The following is a 21,189-nucleotide window of genomic DNA, read 5'->3' as shown; positions in this document are numbered from 1 at the left end:
TTAACTCACCACCCGCTCTCATCTCCCAGATAGGGACTCTTCTCAGAGAGGTTCGGTGACTGGCCCAGGCCACACAGCATGTTCCTGGCTTCATAGCTTCTGGTCCAGAAGGCTTCCTCCTGCCCCCATCCTCTGGCAGGAGAGAAGGAGCCCTTCTGCATTGTGCCCAGCTGAGGACAGCTGCATGTGGGGCTGCCGGGTCAGTTTCAACAGACGAGACGGGACCGGGCAATGGAGCGGCCAGGGAGAGGGTGGGGTGGGGCTCCCGGCAGATGGAATGAGTAACTCAGAGCACAGTCCATCAATGCAGGCTCAGGGGAAAAGGCCTTCTGATGTTGACCAGGAAAATTTGAGGACAAAGGGGCTGTGAGGCATGAGGCCCTTCCTTCTCCCATAGCCCTCTGGGGGTCAAGCATCCTGGGACTATCCCATGGTACCAGGGAGCTGGGCAGAACATCCAGCTTCCAGGGATGAGAGGGACTTCCCGACCCCTACTCTGGTCCCAAAAGGGCTAGGGGAGATGGTTTTGTGCTAACCTGATCTCCCCTGTTCCCTGTCAGAACGCAACCTCCCACTCAGGTGCGTCAGGCCCTGCAGAGCTCGGCCTCTTAGCGCTGGAGACCGCTGGGCAGACTCCAAGGATACACCTGGCGAGGGAGGAAGCCAAATCTTCCTTCAGCAGCGTCTGCATAGAGAACCATGGTTCTTAGCAGGAGGGCTTCACAGCCCGTCAGCTTGGCCACGCTCATTTCCGATGTGATGCTCTGCTCCATGAAGGGTGATTTATGGTTCTGGGCAGGTTCTTGGCAGAGAAAGGAACTGTGTTTCTCTGTCCTTGATGGAACTGCCCTCCATAGGCACAGGGCCCTGGGAGAAGGGTTGCGATGGTACAAGAAGTACCCAGAAGTGGGATGAATCGAGTGCTCTTCATGTTAATAAACCTTTCGTGGGCACTATGCAGCAGCCGATAATCCTTGTATATGCATTCTCCCATCTGCTCCTCACACTGTTCCCGGGAGGACAGCAGGACGGGTACACATCCCTTTTTGGCATCAGACAGCTGGATTTAAATTCGCACTGTGTCTTCCTGGGCCAGCTACTTAACCTCTCATCTGTCAATGGAGGACATTAATTCCAACCTCATAGAGTTACTATGATCATGCTAAACAACATTAGTCAATCATATAATTATTAGTAGTAGTACTATTTATTAGTAATATTGTCTATTCTAGATTGTGCATGGTAAGAACTGACTTTCCATTTGCTGTAGCTGTCCTCCCTCCTCTCCTCCTTCCCACCCTCCTTCCTTCCCTGCCACCCACCAAGATGTGTCAGGTGCTTACTCTGAGCTCACAGGGATTCACTGTTGAAGATACAGCCATAAATGAAACAGACATGGTGAAACTCCATCTCTACTAAAAATACAAAAACTAAACAGGTGTGGTGGCACATGCCTGTAATCCTAGCTACTCAGGAGGCTGAGGCAGGAGAATTGCTTGAACCCAGGAGGCAGAGGTTGCAGTGAGCTGAGATCACGCCATTATACTCCAGCCTGGGTGACAGAGCAAGACTCTGTCTAAAACAAAACAAAACAAAACAAAAAGAAACAGACAAAAACTCTTTCCCTCATGCAGCTTGCAGACAGTACACAATGGTGAAGTAAAGGAAGCAGGTGGCTTACTCTGGAGAAGAGAGCACAGACAGGGAGAGGTTGGGATGCGGTGAAGTGTCATTTCCAGTAGGATGGTCAGGGAAGAGCTCACGGACAAGGTGAGGATGCAAACCAAAACTCGACAGAAATGAGGGTGCAGCCACGGGGATCTCTAGAGCAGAGGCAGAGGCCAGCACAGACAGCCCTGAGACAGGACTGGGTCTGGAATGTCCTGGCAGCACGAGGAGGCCATTGCGTCTGGAATGGAGCTAGTAAGCGGCAGACTCGCAGGACATGAGTGGGGCTGATTGGGTGTGAAGACTGTCACTTGTCCTCTGAATGGGCCAAGAAGCCATAGGAGGGTGTCGAGTACAACAATGACATGATTTCGGTTACATTTTTGAAGAAGTATTTTTCTTCCCAGATGGTCTTTGCCTAAACGATTTCCCAGATCCTGGGTGAGGAACCAGTGTCCAAAGAACTGACACGTAGTTAAACCCGAGGCAGACTTGGAACTTCAGGGCTTGGACCTTCGCAGGCAGCAGGGAGGGGCCTGGGATCCCCTCAAGGCAGGCCCAGCCAGCTTCTCACGCCTGACGCAGTCGTCCAGCAGGTGTGGTGCCTGCAGTGACCTTGGTGCCTGGTTCAGCTTGACAGCTTGACAGGTGTCAGGAGTGTGCTTTGGGGTGAGAGAGTCCAATCGGGTGAGAGCAGGTGTGGCAGCGGCTCACACTGTCAGGGAGGGTGTGCCCAGCATGGCAGGTCACCTGCTGAGACTTGGCACTTTGACATCCTGTTGGGGTGCAGGGTGACAACGGGGGCCCTGCCTTGCAAGTTGCAGCTTGGTAGGAATCTGAGTGTTGAGCCCTGCGTTCCGTGAGGCCTCTGGCTTTGTGGCACAGGGACTTCTTTCTCCAGAGCAGCCCTGCTTCCTGCCCAGAACCAGAGGACAGTGACTCCACTTGCCTGCCCTTTGTAAAGCATTGCTTTCAGAAAAGCCGTGCTCTATTACCAGATTAGGGCTCCTGCAAGAATCAGGCAGAGTGACAAGGCAGGACTCATCCCTGTTCATAGAAGAGAATATGGAGGGTTTGAGGAATGACATGATGTGCTGGAGGCCACCCAGAAAAGCTGGACTTGGCCTAGAGTATCTTTTGATTTTCATAGCTCTTCTTGCCACACCACAGACCTGAAAGTCCCAGTATACTGGGTCTAATTCAGCAAGGATGAGAGACAGAGACAGCCAAATCTGAGGGTCGGGGCTGTGGGGTCCTAGGATTAGCACAAGCTTGCTCTCCTGTGCTAGACCAGAGCAGCTGTCATGGCTGGGGAAGGCTGGGCCCTTTGAAGGCAAGCAGGATTGGTCCTTGTCGTGACCCTCATACCTGAACTCAGTACCAGGCCAGGTGGAGCCTTCTGCCAGTCCTAGGAACACCCTGAACTCCAGGTTCCAAGATGGAGCAGCAGAGTGACTGTGTCACTTGGGCTAGATTTGGAGCAATTGTCTTATCCAGGAGACAACAAGAGATAAGATAAACAGAGCAGCTGGGGCTTGCTTCCCGGCCCGGTGGCCACCTGGCTGGGCTGGGTGGCCCTGAGCTTGTGGCTTTCCCTCCAGGCCTCAGTTTTCTCATCTGTACACTGCATGCGTGGTAGTTGGGTGGCGGTGGGGATTCTCAGGAATTGCTAAGGTCCCTCCTCAAGCTTTGGTCTTTGATCTTGTGATTCAGCGGGAAATGCCCAGACCCAACAGATGAGGTTTGTATCTTGAGCACTAGGTGATGGGGTCTAGTCCGGCCCTTGGCCCCAGGTGACATAGGAAGGGTGAGGCCCTCTGTGGCCATGTCAACAGAAAGTCATCATAGGGAACACCACTAAAGGGAATGGGGAGAAGGCATAGAAAGGGGTGAGGGTGTAAGGCTGGGCACAGCCCTGTGAGAGGTTGCCTGGTAGGGTGGGTGTCCGGAGGGGACTGCGGCCACTCTGCTTTCTGGCATTCCCTGCCTCCTGTGCCTGCACTCTTGCTCTGAATCCCTCCCCACCCTCTGATGTGGGCATTGAGATTAGATGTCACTGTTGCCACTGAGAGGCAGCTGTGGCCTGCTTTACACAAGGCTCTGGTGGGGAGACAGGGCAGGGTTGGAGGCAGATCAACAGAGTGGCCTCCAGTGCAAGGCCAAACACCTTTCTCCGGGAGTGGCCAAGGGCAGGGGGAGGGCTCCTGCAGGACCTCCTCTTTTTGAGATGGCCTTCCCACCCAATGGCCCCACCTCTCATTTTTCTCCCTGTCCTTCCCTCAATGTTCTTCTCTTTTCCCAAGGCATCTTTTCTTCCATTTCAGAAGATCTGGTGGCCTGTCCTCCTGAAGCTGGGGTAGCTGGAGGCTGCAGCCAGTGGGGTTTCTCTCCCTTAAACACACACACACACACACATACACACACACACATATGTGAGCACACGCACATGCTCACACACACATGCACACACACGCATGTGTGAGCACACACACATACATACACACATGCACACACGCATGCATGTGTGAGCACAAGCACACACTCACACACATGCATACACACACATGCACACACACACGTGCATGTGTGAGCACACACACAGTGATTTCCTGACTGACATCAGGCTGCCCCTACTCAGAACTGCTTCCTGCATAAGGACTGGGTCCTCTGCAGTGAGAGGTGGAAGGTTTGGGTGTGGCTGGATATCCCCTTTGCCATTTGGAACAAACCATTTTTTCCCCTGTGAGGCAGTGTCCTGTGGGGACAGGAGCAAGAGCAGAATGCTGGGACTCAGGAGGCGGCCTCTCCCTGGTCCTCAGCCTCCTCATCTTAAAAATGGGAGGTTGATCTAATGGGGCTTCAAGTCAGAAGGGATCTGAGATGTCACTCGGTCTAGGGTTCACCCTGTGTGGGAACCCCTGCCCCAGCTGTCCTGGGTGATGGTCACACAGCGCCTACTAGAAGCTCTGCAGGAGTCACAGCACCTTACCTTCTAGGGGCTGCTTACCCATTGGAGGATAACAGTGTTAGAACCTGCACTCCCTTATCCTCAATTCTGTGATTATTTATTAAAGGTTCACTCTGGCCAGTGTGCCTCCCAGGGCCACTGGTTGATGAAAGCAGTGCAGCTTCAACGGATTACCCTTAGAGGCCCCAGCCCCATCAGTGGGTGCTTCATCAGGGCAGCCATAACCGCTGTGTGCCCGGGACTGTGCCAAGCTTCAGCTTCCCCACCACCTTAATGAGGTGGCACGTTTGTCCCCATCTTACACGGAGGAGGCTGAGGCTCAAGGGTTGATGGGCCACAGTCATCAGCTTGGAAGTTCTGGAGCAGGTACAAGCCCAGGTGGGCTCTCTGCTTCCAGCCTGAGCTCTCAGGCTCTGCGCCTTTTTCTGAGAAATACCGGCTCTTAGTCACCCTGTCTGTAAAATGGAAATAATTTCACTTGCCTGTTGGATGTATTATAAGGTTTAAGCAAGATAATGCATAGAGAACACTTAATTCTTAGGTGCTGGCACCTAGTTCTGGCTTGTTCAATGGTGGCCAACACTCTTATAGTGGACTCTGCCCCTGCATGTTCCCAGCAAGGCTACTGAACCTTCTCTGCTCCTTTTTCTTTGGAACATGGAGTTATAATGCCTGCTCCCCATAAGGGGTGCTTTGGCCACAGTGAAGTCAGTGGTGGAGAGAGGGGCCTCTTCCTCCAGGCACAAGATCTGTGGCTAGGCTGGTGGCTAGCCTGGCCAGCAGGCATCAGGCTTTAAATAGCTCCCCCACCACTCCTCCCAGTCCTGCTTCCCACACATGGTAATTAAGCTCACAACATCTAGTGTAAGCAAATAATAACAAGGGCATTATCTCCCTTTAGTCTGTGTTTTTCCTTGCCTATCATAAAGTAATTAAAATAATGAATGCCTTGTAAAACAATAGGTAAGAGGGCTGGCGAAATAGCATTATCTGCCACATACCTCTTGTGCTGTGAATTACTGATGCAGTTAACCACTGTGACTGGAGGGCCCCCTGCCTCCCAGCCTTTTTCACGTTGATTTCTCCTCTCCAGGGTCTACCAAGGGGCTCTGGAACTTGGGCCCCCAGGACTGAGAAGCAGGGAACTAGCCTTCCAGGTCCCCACGTGGTGGCCAGGGATCAGTTCAGAAACATCCTGGGAGGCATGACTCAAAAGGAAACACTAGAGCCTCAGATGTGAGGACCATCTCCCTGTCCTCCTCTTTTCCCCACCCCTCCACCAATGTCCAGTATTGAAACAAGCAGGTGGTTCTGTCCTTGGGTGAAGGAAGAGGCCAGGAGAGAGCTGGGGGTGAAGATCCGTGTCTCATTTCAGCAGTCACTGAGCCATACCATGGTGGTCAGGAGCTGTGGTCCCCAAAGTGGGCTCCCAAGGCCAGCAGCATCAGCAGTGCCTGACATCTTGTTTCAAATGTAGATTCTGGGATGGGCCCGGCACACTGTGTTTCAATAAGCCCTCTGGTGTGCTTACGATGCCTGCTCATTTGTGAGAACCATTGCTTTATGGTGTCAGTGGCATGAGATGAAGCAAGGGGTGCTGGGATCATTGCTTGAACCTGTATTTTGTGCTGTTGGGCACTGTTTAATCCTGACAATGCCTGAGGGGCTGGCAGTACTGTCCCCATCTTATGGAGGAGGTTCCACAGTGGTGGGAGAGCTGGATTTTTTCCCTGAATCTACACCTTCAGTTGCCATGGCTGCTCCTGTATCAGGGCCTCCCCCTCCTCCTAAATACCCTCCTGTTCAGAGTCTCACAGGACAGAGGCTCAAGGACCAGGGCAAGACCTAACAGATCCTATCTGAGGCTGGCCTGGGAGGCTTGGGCAGCAGGTCCCACACATGTCAGTGGGCAGCCCCCAAATACATCTGCCCTGTGGCCTCCCACTCCGAGGTCTTATCTTGGATCATTCTATCTCCGTGGAGCTTAACACATTTGGAAAGAAAATATTAGCATCTAGGGCTGCAGGTCTGGCTTCTCTCTTCCCCAGCTTCCCTGAGCCACAGGCAGCCAGAGGGAGAAAAGGGGGAATTGGGAGCAGCTCCCTGCCTGCCATGGCCAAGTCCCCAAGAGGATGGCTCACCAGTGCGCCCTCCCCACCTGCCTCCCATGTGCCTGACCTCCCTCTGCTTGCCCCCTTTGTCACTGCAGACAAAGCTTTTCACCTTTCACCTCTGTCTTTGGTTCTTCCCCTTATTCCAAATCACAATGATCCCCAGTGTGACTTTGCCTTGGGAATTAATTTCAGAGTTTTAAATGATGAACATAATTTGCTGGCATCTTTTTAAACATCTTCATCTGCAGTAATAATTGCAGTGGGTATTTGTGTTGGGGTCCAGTTAAATGTACATTGTTAGATAAATAATGAGTAAGGTTTTAGTGTAAGTATGTCTCAGTTAGTATTTGGAATATACTTACACTAAAAAGTTATTTGTTGTTTATCTGAAATTTAAATTTTACTGGGTATCCCGTATTTTATCTGGCAACACTAAACCTAGCCTCTGTAGCCAATGAGGGGCTGATACTCATAGCCCTTTCTAGTCATTCATTCATGGTTATTGAGCCAACTCTGTGCAAGACACTCTATTGGGCACCAAGGATGCAGCAGTGGGGGAGGCAGACAGTAAGTGAAAGAAGTAAATGAATTATTAAGTCTATTAGAGGTTTTAAGTGCTATGGAGAAAAATAAAGCAGAAAAGTGCTATTGGAAAGAAAGTGTTGCAAATTTAAACAGGTGGCCAGGGAAGACTTCCTTGAAAAGGAGATATTTGAGCAAAGACTTAAGGGAGCAGGCCATAAGTCTCTGTGGGAGAAGAGTATTCTAGGCAGAACACTCACTGTGTGCAAAGGTTTACAATTTAGGTCACTATGTGGGGCTCAGTTATCTGATGAGATCAGCCTTGTTTCCTCAAGCACATTTTAAGCCTCTGAAAGGCTCTGGTGTGGATTTCAGGCACAGCTGGATCTGGGTGTTCAATTGATGACATCAATAGTCTATTACTTTTACTTTTCTCTGTGGTGGCTTCATTCTCAGAGAAGGATGACTTTTCCTATTCTTTCCTGCAAATGTTCCATGCTTGAGTCTTATTGGCTTGATATGGATCATGTGATTATTCATGGCCCAATTGCTGTTGTCAGGGGGTAGAAAGGACTCTACTGTTGGAGCCAATGGCAGGCCATCTGTCCCCTTTGAACCACATAGACTGACAGGAAGAGATAATAATTTTCCTAAAGGAAAGTGGGGGTGCTGCTGTGAAAAGGCGCAGAGAGGTTAGGTAGGCAAAGACCACAGGACATCTCCCACACTTTTCTCCTCCCTCCTCAGCATGCCCAAATCTTAGACAGGTTGCCTTTCCTCTTGCTTTGGTATTTTTTTTTCCCTTTAAAATGGCAGGAGACCAGAACTTTGGGAGGCTGAGGTGGGCAGATCACTTGAGGTCAGGAGTTCAGGAACAGCCTGGTCAACATGGTGAAACCCCGTCTCTACTAAAAATACAACAATTAGCTGAGCGTGGTGGCGCTTGCCTGTAATCCCAGCTACTCGGGAGGCTGAGGCATGAGAATTGCTTGCACGTGGTGGGTGGAGGTTGCAGAGAGCTGAGATCGTGCCACTGCACTCCAGCTTGGGTGACAGAGTGAGACTTCATCTCAAAAAACAAAACAAAATAAAATAAAATAAAATAAAATAAAATAAAATAAAATAATACCATCCTTCTTTGTTTCACTAAGATATTTTAAGAGGAAATAAAGAAAATATTCTTTTTAAAATAAAGACTTTAAAAAATTCAAAGGCATAATTTATCCCTTTTGCTATACTCCTGTACCTTTAAGCCAGTTTCCACCTCAGCTGGGGACCCCTTGGGGCTCTGGCTCTTTATGGGCAGGGCATGTTATTTAAATTCTGTTGTTCCCTATGTCTCAACTCTTGCTCTCTTTGTTGCCAGGAGGCCCAGAAGATTAACAATGGCTCAAGCCAGGCGGATGGCACTCTCAAACCAGTGGATGAAAAAGAGGAGGCAGTGGCCGCCGAGGTCGGCTGGATGACCTCCGTGAAGGACTGGGCGGGAGTGATGATATCCGCCCAGACACTGACTGGCAGAGTCCTGGTGAGTTTCCACCCACTTCTCACACCAGAAGGCCTTTCTCTCTGGGCCAAGATGGCTTTGCTTATGAGACGTGATGTTCCCCAGGGTCTTCTGCAGGAGGCTGGCTATTGGGAGGTGGGGGTGAGCAGCAAGTGCTCTCGCGTGGTCATGGAGGAGAGGCTGGGTTCCTCCTCGTGTACAGTGGTTTGTGGGGGGATTTGCAGGGAGTGGGATTTGCAGAGGAGAAGGGTTGTTGGGAGGATGTAGCACATTTCCTCTGCTAATAAGCACACACCCACACACACACACACACCCTCCATCATCTTGGAGAGGAGAAGAGGGTTAAGAAGACATACCAGAAACTTATGGAAGGGTTACAAATGCGGGGATCCCAAGGAGTGCTGAGTGAGTGTGTGTGTGTGTTTGGTGGCCTTCAGGGGATGTTCTTCTTGTCCTGTGGTAGCCCGTAGGGACCCCCTCTTGGAGCAGTTTCCTAATTTTCTGCAATGTGTGAGCTGGGCCCTGTGCATGGTGGAAATCAGTCATCCTGATGGTGGATGCATCAGCAGCCCACCTGAGGCTGCCTGGCCCTTGTACCCGGAGCTCACTTGTGTGCCCTTTTCTGATGAAGTTGTCTCCTAGGCCCACCTGCAACCAGGGCTGATTCTGCCCCTTCTCTGTGCATTTCCAGTGTCTCTCTGATCTGCTTACATGAAGCTTGGCTTCACTGGCTGACCTCATGAGCCCTTGGTTTTTGTCAAGGATCATTACTGGGACAGGCTTATAGTGACCAACCATCCCAGTTTGCCTGAGACTGAGGGGTACATGAGACATGAGTCTTTCAGTGCAAAAACTGGGAAAGTCCTGGGCAAACAGGGATGAATTGGTCACCATAGCCAGGCCCATGCTCTGGGAAAGCCCTGCCCTGTGGCTTTCTTTCTTGGGTCTGCTCTGGGTCAGGAGTTTCCCTGAGAAGAATGTTGCATTTGGAGTGATTTCTCATTGTGATTCTGGAAGCTGCTTTGTTTGGGGCACCTGTCCTGGCTTGAAGCTAGGGCTCAGTCAGGAGTCATTTTGCTCATAGATGGAAGGAGTAGGGACATCCTGAGACCTGGGTGGCTCAAAGACCAGGCAGGGGCACTGGAAAACAGTCATTATCTCTGAGTCTCACAGCAAAAACTCAGCGAGGCGGTGATTGTAGATGGAGGGAGGTGATGAGAATTTCACTTCTCAGAATGCTTCTTGGGGAGAACTCAGTGTTATGTCTGGGATCAATATCACACACACTTTTGCGGGAAGGAGTGAGAGAATGAACGTGGTGCTTGAGTAAGGAAAGGTGCTGGCCACACAGCCTTCAAGAAGGACAGGTTCTGTTCACCGAGGGATCTGCTGTGAGCTGTGTGCTGAAGAGTCTGGATATGAAACCATGGCTGATGTCAATTGATGGCAAAATGGGAAGAGGGGACATTTAAAGTTGGAGTTTTGGAGGAGGAGAGAGAAACTGGTGAGGTCAGTGGCTGCTTGGAGGAAGGCAGAGAAGGAGACAATTCAGTCTGGTGTGACCCAGGAGGGACAGTGTCTAGTGGGGACTTGGAGGTGCCTTGCTGTTGGCTGCACTGTGTAACAGCACCTCTATCTCTCCTCCTGCCTCTTCAGTGAAGTCTCCATTGCTCTTTCATGCTTAAAGAGGAGTGGATTCTGCATTGGAAAGTTAGAGAGGTTGAATTCTGAGTCTGGGTATTCATGGGGACAAAATAGAGGTAGTGTATTCTATATGTATGGTGGTGATAGTGAATGGGGAGCAGTAGACAGTTTGGTTGCACAAATGTGACACTTGTTCCTTCCATGTGGCCATTATAGACAGGTCTAATTTTCTTCATCATCATTGCCAAGAGTTACTGAACACTAATTCTGGGCCAAGCATATTTGTTTCAGCTCTGGAGAAAACAAGGAAGGATTCTGATTCTGTTGCACCCTGTATGGACGTTATCGAAGGGATGCATGGAGGATAAGTGCTATGAGTACAAACACGGTGTGCACGTGTAGGGTGTGGGGAGGGGCTGTAGGGGAAAGTAGGGCTGATCAGAAAAGCCTTCATAGGGAGGAAAGCCTTTGAACTAAAACTCCCATTTCAAGATGAACTGCTTTATGGTGGGAAGATATCAAAAATAAAAACATATCCAAACTTAAACACAAGAAACTGAGCACTAGGTGGGCTGGAGTTTGCGAAGAACGCCTGATAAGACAGAATGCATTTGCAGTGAGCTTTGAAGTGTGAGTTAGGATGTTGAGAATCAAAGGAGAGGAAAGGCCTCAAAGTGAGGAGCAGGAAAAGCAGAGAAGGAGCCTGGTGCTCTGGGGAATAGGGGGTGCAGACCGCAAAGTCTGGGGAAGTGTCCTGGAGACAGCCTGGTGGGGCTTTAAAGGCCATGCTACAGAATTTTTGGGCCGTGCGCAGTGGCTCACGGCTGTAATCCCAGCACTTTGAGAGGCCGAGGTGGGTGGATCACGAGGTCGGGAGATAACACGGTGAAACCCCGTCTTTACTAAAAACATAAAAAATTAGCTGGGCGTGGTGGCGGGCGCCTGTAGTCCCAGCTACTCCGGAGACTGAGGCAGGAGAATGGTGCGGACCCAGGAGGAGGAGCTTGCAGTGAGCCAAGATCACGCCACTGTACTCCAGCCTAGGCGACAGAGCGAGACTTCATCTCAAAAAAAAAAAAAAAAAAAAAAGAATTTTTGAGGCAGGGGTGTTGTGCAGAGAGAGCTGGGGGACAAATAGAGACTGAATGGGTGAGGCTGGAGCTTGGAGGCTATAGGACAAGTTAGGGCAGCGAGCTACTGTTTTAGTGATGGCAAGGGAGCAGATTCCTGCTGTGGTCCTGGTGAGGCACGGTCTGCACTGACACCAAGCAGAAGATGCAGATAGTCCATGCAGGTGATATTGTGGAAGTGGAACTCACAGGGCCAAGCACACCCAGTGGCCACCTTGATACATCTAGATGTGTATAAGAGACAGGCAGGTGATATTGTGGAAGTGGAACTCACAGGGCCAAGCACACCCAGTGGCCACCTTGATGCTCTCCTGGCAATCACACTGTTGAACGCCTCTTGTGAGCCAGGCACTGTCCTAGCCTTATATGTTATGATCAGTTTGTAGGGGAAGGACGATGTCGTATTTTTTCCATATCTCCTTATTGCTGTTGTATGGCAGGGGTTCATTACAAGAAAACAGGCCAATCTTATTGGTGAATTCATTTCCGTTTTACAGTTGAGAAAATCAAGATAGAGCAAGGGCAATTATTTGTCTAAAAACATTCAGCTTTGAGTGACAGAGCCAGGCTAGTACCTGCCAGCTCCCTGTCTCCCAGGCTGGTGCTCCTTTTGTGTCATTCCTTCCCAGTCGAAGATAATGCCTTTTCTTTTCTAAGCCACTGCCAGCTGTCACTTTGGCTATGACATTTTGACATTACCGTCTTTTAGCCAATTTGGTCCTGAGGATGCTTGGCCTGCTTGTTTTAACATTTGCATGTAGAAGCATGGTCCCCTCAGGCCTCTCTGCCTGAGCCTGCCCAAGGTGCCAGCTGCTCTCTGAAGGTCTCCTTGAGAAAATCCTGCCCAGGCTGCCGGGGCCATGCCGAGCAAGTGGGACCCGCTGCACAGAGAGCAGGCATCTCAGAGCTCCAGGTGGTATCCTGAGAATAGGCCTGCCCTTTAGGAGCAGGCAGGTCCCTGCATTGAACAAAGAACAGATTTCACAATTAAGTAATGGCGGGCAAGAGAAAGCAGTACTGCCTGTTCAGAACCCAAAGCTGTGTTTGCCTTGAGCCGTCCAAATGTTTATCTCTGCAACAATGGGACCAAAGCAAGACCAGACAGCTGGCTATTCAGTTTCCCTTTTCAATTTTTAATTTGTTTTCCTTGATGCACGCTCAGGAGCTTGGCCTCCTCATCTGGGCCACTATCTCACCTGTCTAATTGTCACAGGTGAGAATCTTGAAGCTGGGACATCATGAATAAGGTCCAGCTGGGGAAGAATTTGCCAATACAACCTCAGAATATCTGTAGGATCTCCCAGACGAGCACATCCGTTATTCGCTAAGTGTTTACTGCTCATCTGTACCTGGCACTGTTCGAGGCACTGGGCATAAAGCAGTGAGCAACAGAGATCCAGGTGTGAATTATGTATATTGATAAACTAGATTTAAGGATGCAGAGCTCAGTTTGAGAAATGACAAATGATAATTGCCATTCACCAGTGTTTTTTATAGTCAATGCCTGGAGCCTGATTATCCACATGATAAAAATTCCTTGACCCCAAGGCTCCAGATCTCAGCATAGCCTGTCTTTGCCTCCTCTCTCACCCTGGCACCTAGGCTCAACTGGCCAAAAACAGCAGGACTGGACAGAGCCTTCTTTTGGAGCACATGGCTGAGGGCTTCTACATTAAAGTCAATGCCAGGCTGTCAAGGGTACTGCTTCCTTTAGTTTTTTTCTTAATTAAACAAATGTTTACTTTCTGATTATAAAAGTCATATATGTTTGCTTTTTTAAAAAAAAAATTTGAAACATACTGGAAGAAGTGCTGATAAATTCCAGTGTGGGATTTGGAATTGGCTCACGTGGAGGGAAATTTGGATATAGCAGTCAATGTCGTTAGGATTTCTCTCAACCATTTGGGTGTCGTTGAGGACTTTGTTCACTGCATCTCACGTTACCCGCTTTATGCACAGACTCATGGGATAAATAGTGTTTTGCTCCAGAGATGGTTGTGGTTTTCCTGGTGAACATCCAATGAACATGCTAAATCGAGAAAGGGATCATGTCTCTCAGTGGTGGCTGCTCAGAGCCAAGTCGGTGGCTTATGGAAAATACAGAGCGGCTCAGGTTTGCACTCTGTGTCTTTACACCCCTTCCCTGGCTTGTCTTCGTCATCTCTCCTCTCGTTTTCCCTTTGCCCTACTTTTCTTACTCCCATTTGAAATTTACATGTATGCAGTTATGTCAGGTACATACATTTTTGTCAGGTAAATTAAATCCTTCTAAGAATAAGGTGGTTTCTAAATAAAGAGGGCAAGAAACATGGAGTAGGCTTTAGTATAGTTTGGTTGTACTGTGTAGAATCATAAGCCAAAATCAATAGGGATAGTCAAGGTCAGGGTTGGTAAGTTTTTCTGTAAAAGGCCAAATAGTAAATATTCTAGGCTTGCAGACCATGTGGCCTCCACGACTCAACCCTGCCTCAGTAGTTTGAAAGCAGCCACAAACAGCCTTGGTGTGACTTTGTTCCAATAAAACTTTATAGAATGGGGGAAAATATTTGTAAACAATGCATTCAACAAGGGCCTGATGTCCAGAATTCACGAGGAACTTAAAAAACTCAACAACAAAAATCACCAAATAACATTTAAAAGTGGGCAAAAGATATGAATAGTCATTTTTCAAAAGAAGACATACGAATGGCCAACAAGCATATGAAAAAAATACTCAACATCTCTAATCATCAGAGACATGCAAATTAAAACCACAATTAGATATCATCTCACCCCGGCCAGAATGGCTATTATTGAAAAGACAAAAAATAACAGATGTTGGTGAGGATTTGGAGAAAAGGGATCACTTATGTGGAAATGTAAATTAATACAACCTGTATTAAAAAGAGTACAGAAATTTCTCAAAGAACTAAAAACAGAACTTCCATTTGATCCAGCATTTCCACTAATGGGTACCTACCTACAGGAAAATAAATCATTATATAAAAAAGATACCTGAACTTCTGTGTTTATCACAACACTACTCACAATAGCAAAGCTATGGAATCAACCTAAGGGTCTATCAATGGATGATTAAATAAAGAAAACATTTGTGTGTGTGTGTATATATATACACACACACACATATATACCTGTCTCTTATACACATCTAGATGTGTATAAGAGACAGGTATATATATAACATTTATATATACATAAACTTACACAATAAAATACTATTCGGCCATAAAAAAAGATTGAAATCATGTCCTTTGCAGCAACATGGATGGAACTAGAGACCATTATCTTAAGTGGAACAACTCAGAAACAAAGTCAAATACCACATGTTCTCATGACTAAGTGGGAGCTAAACAGTGTGTACACATAGACAGAGAGTGGAATAGTAGTCAATGGAGACTCAGAATGATGGAAGGGTGGCAGGTGGCGGTGAGTGATGAGAAATTATTTAATGGATGCAATGCACACCGTTTGGATGATGGTTACACTAAAGCCCAGACTTCACCACTGTGCAAAATATCCATGTAACAAAACTGCACTTGTACCCCTTACATATATACAAATAAACTGTATTTATAGAAATAGAGGGTAGAAAAAACAGTTGACTAGAAGGAATAAGTTCCAGCATGTGATAGTACAATAGGGAGATTATAGTTAACAGTAATTTACTGTACATCTCAAGATAGTAAGAAAAGAATTAGAATGTTTCCAACACAAAGATAAATGTTTGAGGTGATGGTTGTCTGTTACCCTGATCTAATCGTTATACAAAATATCACATGCACCCCCCTAAAATATGTACACTATTATATGTCAATACAACGTTTTAAAAAAAGAAACAGGTGGTGGGCCAGATTTGTTTCACACACCATAGTTTGCTGACTCAGTCTAATTTATCCCCTTGTTTTATACATAAAGAAATTGAAAGGCTGGGGCTGGAGGCGAAGAGATTCTCTAAGGTCTAGTAGCAAGAGTGTCACACTCTTTGTAAGGGGGAGCGTTACAGACTCAGTGATAAACACATAAAGGTAAATACAGGCACATGTACATACTCTCACTATCCACATCATCACTTAGTTTCTGCATGTTCATATTCATTTCCATGTTGATCTCACAGCAACTGTCTCCCTAGGGAAACTATGTCCTGTGGCCAAGGACAGCCTCACCTCAACGTGGGAGCGACATCTACACTGCCTGGACTTTACCTCAACCCCCTGACAGATTCAATGTTTTGTGTGTCTCTTCAAAGACTGGTCTTGCCAAAATAGCTACCAGCTCCTGAGCAAAGCTAGAGAGAGCCCTTAGAATCACTCTTTGTAGTTACTTTCCCCATAGTCCTATGCTGTTACATTTGTGTATTGCTCCAGGAAGCTTACACAGCTAATTCTATGAACTGAAAGTATATGCTACTTGCTTGAATGTATACAGGATGATTTATCGATATAAGAAGAAAGAAAAATATTTATCCCCCTAAATATGTTGCATGTGTGGCATTTTACATTAACGTTGTATACATAGCCTGAACCATTTCATCTTTGTCTCCAAAGGCCTGAAAGAAAATATGTGTCAAATATGCCTTTCAAATAGGAATAATCCTATTCGTTTAATAGAGTTAAATAGATGTACGTTCACTGGGGTGCTGTTTGCACATGAAATTAGACTGGTTGAACCCAGTGGGAGTACACATGGGCACACACATAATCAAATATATCACATTCATTGCATTCACTACTATTAGGTGCCCTATGGAGCTTGTGACATTTCCCATCAGTATCCTCTACTTTTCTTTCTCAGTGGTGCCTGGTGGCAAATTCACACACACTCTCTCTCTCTCTCTCTCTTTCTCTCTCTCTCTCTCTCTCTCTCCCTCCCTCTCTCCCCTCTCATCTATGCCCCAGCTTTTATTTTATTTTTGGCAAGTCTATGTAAAATTCTTACATCATTGGCCAATTCCTTGTGTAACAAAAAGACTAGAGGTTTCACAGGGCTGTACTTTTAGTAAGAATGCCCCATAGTGAATAGATATGTCCTTCTCTCTGCTATTGGGAATCAGTTGGAGTTTTACTTGCATTGTTTTAACACTCCTAAGGGAGGCTTCTGTTTAAAGGAATGATACGATAATTTCCTTCCAGGACTTAATAATGGTTCTGTGTTTCATCCCATGCTTAGATACCGAAATCACATTATGGGTATCAGTCAAAAAGTCAAAGAAGGTACCTTCTCTTTTTATTATTAAATATGAAATTTTGTCTTTATCCAATGAAAGATACACTAGATTTGCACTAGATTTGTTATTTGTGACTCAACATCATTTATCCAGATGGGAAAACATAAGTCAGAGAAGTAATTGAATTGAGCAGTCTCCCCTGACAGGTAGTGAGCTGCCTGTTACTAGAAATATTCAAAGAGCAGCAGGATTGCATTTCATGGTGCTGTTGCTGACAGTTGGTTAGACTTTATCCTCATTGCTTTAATTAGGTTCCACAGAACACTAGACCGACGAATTGTTCCCGGATAAAAATGGTTCCCTGGGAACTTGGACAGACTTCATTTCTCATCCCCCTCCTTGAGATTGCCAATGCATATCAGCATATAAATACTTACAGAAGTCCTGCAGTCAGAAAGCGGAAAGGCTCTGTTTTGCCCAGCATTTCCCATTTTCATTTCGCTGTGGAATCCTTTCCCCATGTAATACCTGTGGGCATCACATAGCACTCACTTTGGGAAACATTTAATTAGCCCAGGGATCAGTTAGTTATAGCCTGTGGGACAGTCTGGCTCACTGCCTCTTTTGTGTGGTTCATAAGCTAAGAATGGTTTTTACATTTTTTAATTTTTTTTTTAGAGACAAGGTTTCACTTGATTGCTCAGGCTGGAGTGTATTGGTGCAGTCATAGCTCCCTGCAGCCTCAAACTCTTGGGCTCAAGTGATCCTTCTGCCTCAGCCTCCCTGAGTAGCTGGGATTACAGATGCATGCCACCATGACCTGCTATGTTTTTTAAAAATTTTTTGTACTGATGGGGTTCTGTTGTGTTGCCTAGGCTGGTCTTGAACCCCTGGGCCCAGGCGATCCTCTCACCTTCACCTCCCAAAGTGCTGGGATTTACAGATGTGAGCCACCGTACCTGGCCTTAATGGTTACTTTTTAAAAATCAAAATAAGTATATTTTGTGACATGTGAAACTATATGAAATTCAAATTTCAGTGTCCATAAACAAAGTTTCATTGGAATACAGCCATGCTCACTCATTTACGTATCGTCTGTGGCTGCTTCCGTAACAAGCTACAAAGGCAGAGTTGAGTAGTATCCGGAGTCCAAAACACCCACCAGCCTAAAATAATTACCATCTGTCCCTGTAAAGAAACAATTGCCACTCCCTGTATGTCTGTCAATATTCCTCTTTAAGTGGCCTACAGGACTTGCTCCATAAGTTACCTATGGCATAGCTAATAGATAAGATGTAACATCTGTCCCCTTCTCATGGGGACATGTCTACATTCACTTCCCCAAACTCAACTAAGTACTGCGTTAGAGATGGAGAGGCCAGAGCCAAGTGGGTCCCCAAGTTCCATAGCAGATTCCCAGCTGGGGTGAACATAGGGATTTCCAGTTTGCAAGGTCAGGAGAATGTGTCAGATAATTTTGTAGCAGCATCATTCCTTGAGTCTCTCCATCCACCTGCCCACTGCTTCAGCAGCCCCCACACCCCAGGCCCTGCTGGCAGCTCCGAGTCTAAGCCTTACCCCCAAGAGGACCCCTGATCAGGGTCTGCAGGCCAGGCACCTCAGCTCGCAGCAGCTGCTGGTCTGCAGGCCTTGCGCCATGTGCTGGGCTCTCCGGCACGCCCTGTAAAGAGCAGCTGTTAATTTTACTAGCTGGTGTGTTGGCTCCTCTGCCCTCCCCAGGGCTGCTGTGAAAATGAAGGAGAGTTTCAGAAATCAACCCTCAGCTGGCTCCGGAGTGAGGAAGAACCTCCTGGTCCAGGGACAGCCCACTTGATCCTGGCCACTCATCTCTGGCTCCCAGGCCCTCTGGGCTCTGATGGCAAGTGCTGGCGTGCCTGTTTGCCCTCTCCTCTGAAGTTTCTAGGTGCATGTGGGTACCTGCTTTGGCCTTCCATCCCATTGTGTGTCTGTCCATCCGTCTATGTCCATTCATCCACCTGTGTGATCCACCGACATTGATTGGTGTTCCCTAGTATACAGAACTGAGCGTAGCACAGGTCAGTGGGGGCCTGGTAAGCAAGCAGAGCACTTGCAGCCTCTGTGCAGTCAGCAGCCAGGATGGCCTCCCTCTGCCGGTCCTGCCTTGCCTCTGTCTTCTCTGCTTCGGTCTCTCTTTTGGGGCCTGGGAGTGAGGAGCCCTGCCCCTTTGTCAGTGCATCGTGATCTGAACTAGAGCTCCTACTCCTTTTTGATCTCCGTCTGGCTGCTTGTGTCTCATTCTCACTTGATTGGAACCAACAAGGAGGATAGGTGGAGCCCACAGCAGCCTCAAAACTCACTCCAGCTCTTGCATTGCCTCTCTCCCTGGGACACCCATCTTGGGAAGGAGCTTCTGTGTGTGGTGCAGCTGGGCAGTTGGGAGCCCAGCCTCTGCAGACTCCTGACTCCCAGCTCTGTCTATCTCAGGGGCTTGGCTTTTACTCTGGGCGAGTTGCTTCATTGTCTCATACCTCAGTTTCCTCATCTGCAAAATGGGGACAATAATAGTCCCTGCCTCTTAATGAGTTAATGCATGTACAATGTTTAGAACAGTGCCTCTGACATGGTTAGTGCTTAATAAGCATGGTTATTATTATTTTTGTTATTGTGTGTATGAGCCCGGTCACCATGTCATGGAGGAAATGGGCTGGTATGGAGGCAGACGGGTCAGGGGGTGGAGAACAAATCCTTTTCTGGAGCATGGGTAGAGCAGCCCTCAAGCCTCCCCAAACCCAGATACCTTCCAAGAGTGCTGAGCAGCTCTGGGCAGGGCCATCTGAAAGGCTCTGAATGCTCCAGGCAAGCCCTGGTTTGGGTCCATCCAGATGATGATGTTTGCTCCATGCACACAATTAATTCAGGCTTGTCCAGGCTGCGTCCTCTTCGCAGCTAGCTTATGCCAGCCTGACTCACCATTGTCAAGTTGGCCAGGAAAGTCTCACTTCATATAGCCTCCCTGAGCTGACTGGAGACTGGAGAACAGGCTGGGCTCTCCCTGGAGCTGTACGTTGTGGCGCGCGTGTAACAGGAAGTCCCTTGGCAGGACGAGAGATGAGACTGATGGAAAAAGGGTCAAGTGCACTTACTGTGGACTCTGTGTCCACTTCTCTCTGGGGTGGGGCGAGGCTGACAGGGCAGGGACAGGCTGGTTTTGGAGGGCACATCCGCACCAGTATTCGGGGAGGTGTGTTTGATGTACATTTTGGCATGTAGTGACCACACATTCATTGAAAGGAGATGGGAAAGTGTGTGAGGTCACCAGAAGATAAAGACCCAGATTCTACTGCACATGTGAGGCAGCTCCTCTGAGCTGTTCCTCCATGTCTTCATCCATTCCTTCAAACATTCTGGAGCACCTGCTCGGGGTCAGATACTGTTCAATGTGCTGGACACATGTTGGTTCACTCAGCAAAAGCTGCAAAGTGCAGTCATCCAAAGTGTCGAAGGTGGAAATGTTACGCTTGCATTTTCTAGAATGATTTGGGGTGGGAAGGTTTCTGAAGTAGGGTTTAGTGATAAGTCAGTGCCTGTGACCCATCTGTCAGTCCCTGGGACAGGCCTGGGAGCTCAAACATTCTAGTCCTGATTGCACATCCTGTGCAGTTCTGTAGCTGAATCCCAGGGGCCTGGGTGAATATATGAGTAGTGGTTTCCCTCCCTCCCCTCCTCCCCCCTCTCCCCCTCCCCCCTTCCTCCCTCCCTCCCTCCCTCCCTTCCTTCCTTCTTTCCTCCCCACTGCCCCTCTCCCACCTACCCAACTCCCCTCTCCTCCCTCCATCCTTCCCTCCCTGCCTTCCTCACTTCCTTCCTTCCTTCCTTGCCTCATTCCATTCTTTCCTCCCTCCCAATCCATAAAAGCTGGCGCCCCCTGGAGGCTACTGAGTTGGGCTGGGAGACTTTTCTTACCCAGCTTTTCCCCCAAAGCCTTCAGAGGGTGCTGATGGCTTAGCAGTTCATTTTTGTCAGAAAAATATCCTTAGATCCTCCATTTCAGCTGCGAGAAAGTTTGTTTAGCAGGGAGACTCAAAAATAGAGATGATGATGACAAAGTCATCAGCCTTTGTTGTTGCAGGGGAGCGCATGCTTGGAAAGTCACACTCGGGACCACACGCAAGCTGATGCTTCCAAGTTTAGTTTACGAGGCTATGTTTAGGAGGAGGCAGACTGACTCGTGCCTACGGGCCCCAAACAGTCCAATTTGGTGCACTAGAAGCCTCATTTTTAGACTCTGGGTCCAGAGTGAGACTTTTTCCAGAGGGGGAAAAAAAAAAAAAAAAAAAAAATGGAAAAGAGCCTACTTCGGGGAAATGACAACAACAGAAAGCCCTCAGTCTCAGAAAAATTTTTATTGTAAAAACTATTCTCTCCTGTTTGAGTAGTGAGGGATCTAGGACACAACAGTGGCTTTTCTGCCTTTCTTAAGGAATTAGGGC

General features: G+C 47.9%; 1 protein-coding gene across 15 annotated transcripts in view; it reads left to right on the top strand.

Annotated features, from left to right (window-relative positions):
* Positions 1-21,189, top strand: part of KCNMA1 (potassium channel, calcium activated large conductance subfamily M alpha, member 1) — a 770,521-nt gene that overhangs the window by 221,146 nt on the left and 528,186 nt on the right. For 14 of the 15 annotated variants that reach the window (XM_011974876.1, XM_011974875.1, XM_011974872.1 and 11 more), the window contains exon 2: positions 8,639-8,800. The exons of the other annotated variant lie outside the window; for it this stretch is intronic. In XM_011974876.1, coding sequence (XP_011830266.1) covers positions 8,639-8,800 — 162 coding nt within the window. The remainder of the gene's footprint in view (positions 1-8,638; positions 8,801-21,189) is intronic. 15 annotated transcript variants of the gene reach the window in all.

The sequence above is a fragment of the Mandrillus leucophaeus genome, unplaced genomic scaffold, assembly GCF_000951045.1.
Source record: "Mandrillus leucophaeus isolate KB7577 unplaced genomic scaffold, Mleu.le_1.0 Scaffold15, whole genome shotgun sequence".
Lineage (NCBI taxonomy): Eukaryota > Metazoa > Chordata > Mammalia > Primates > Cercopithecidae > Mandrillus > Mandrillus leucophaeus.
This window is presented reverse-complemented; position numbering and strand designations above follow the sequence as displayed.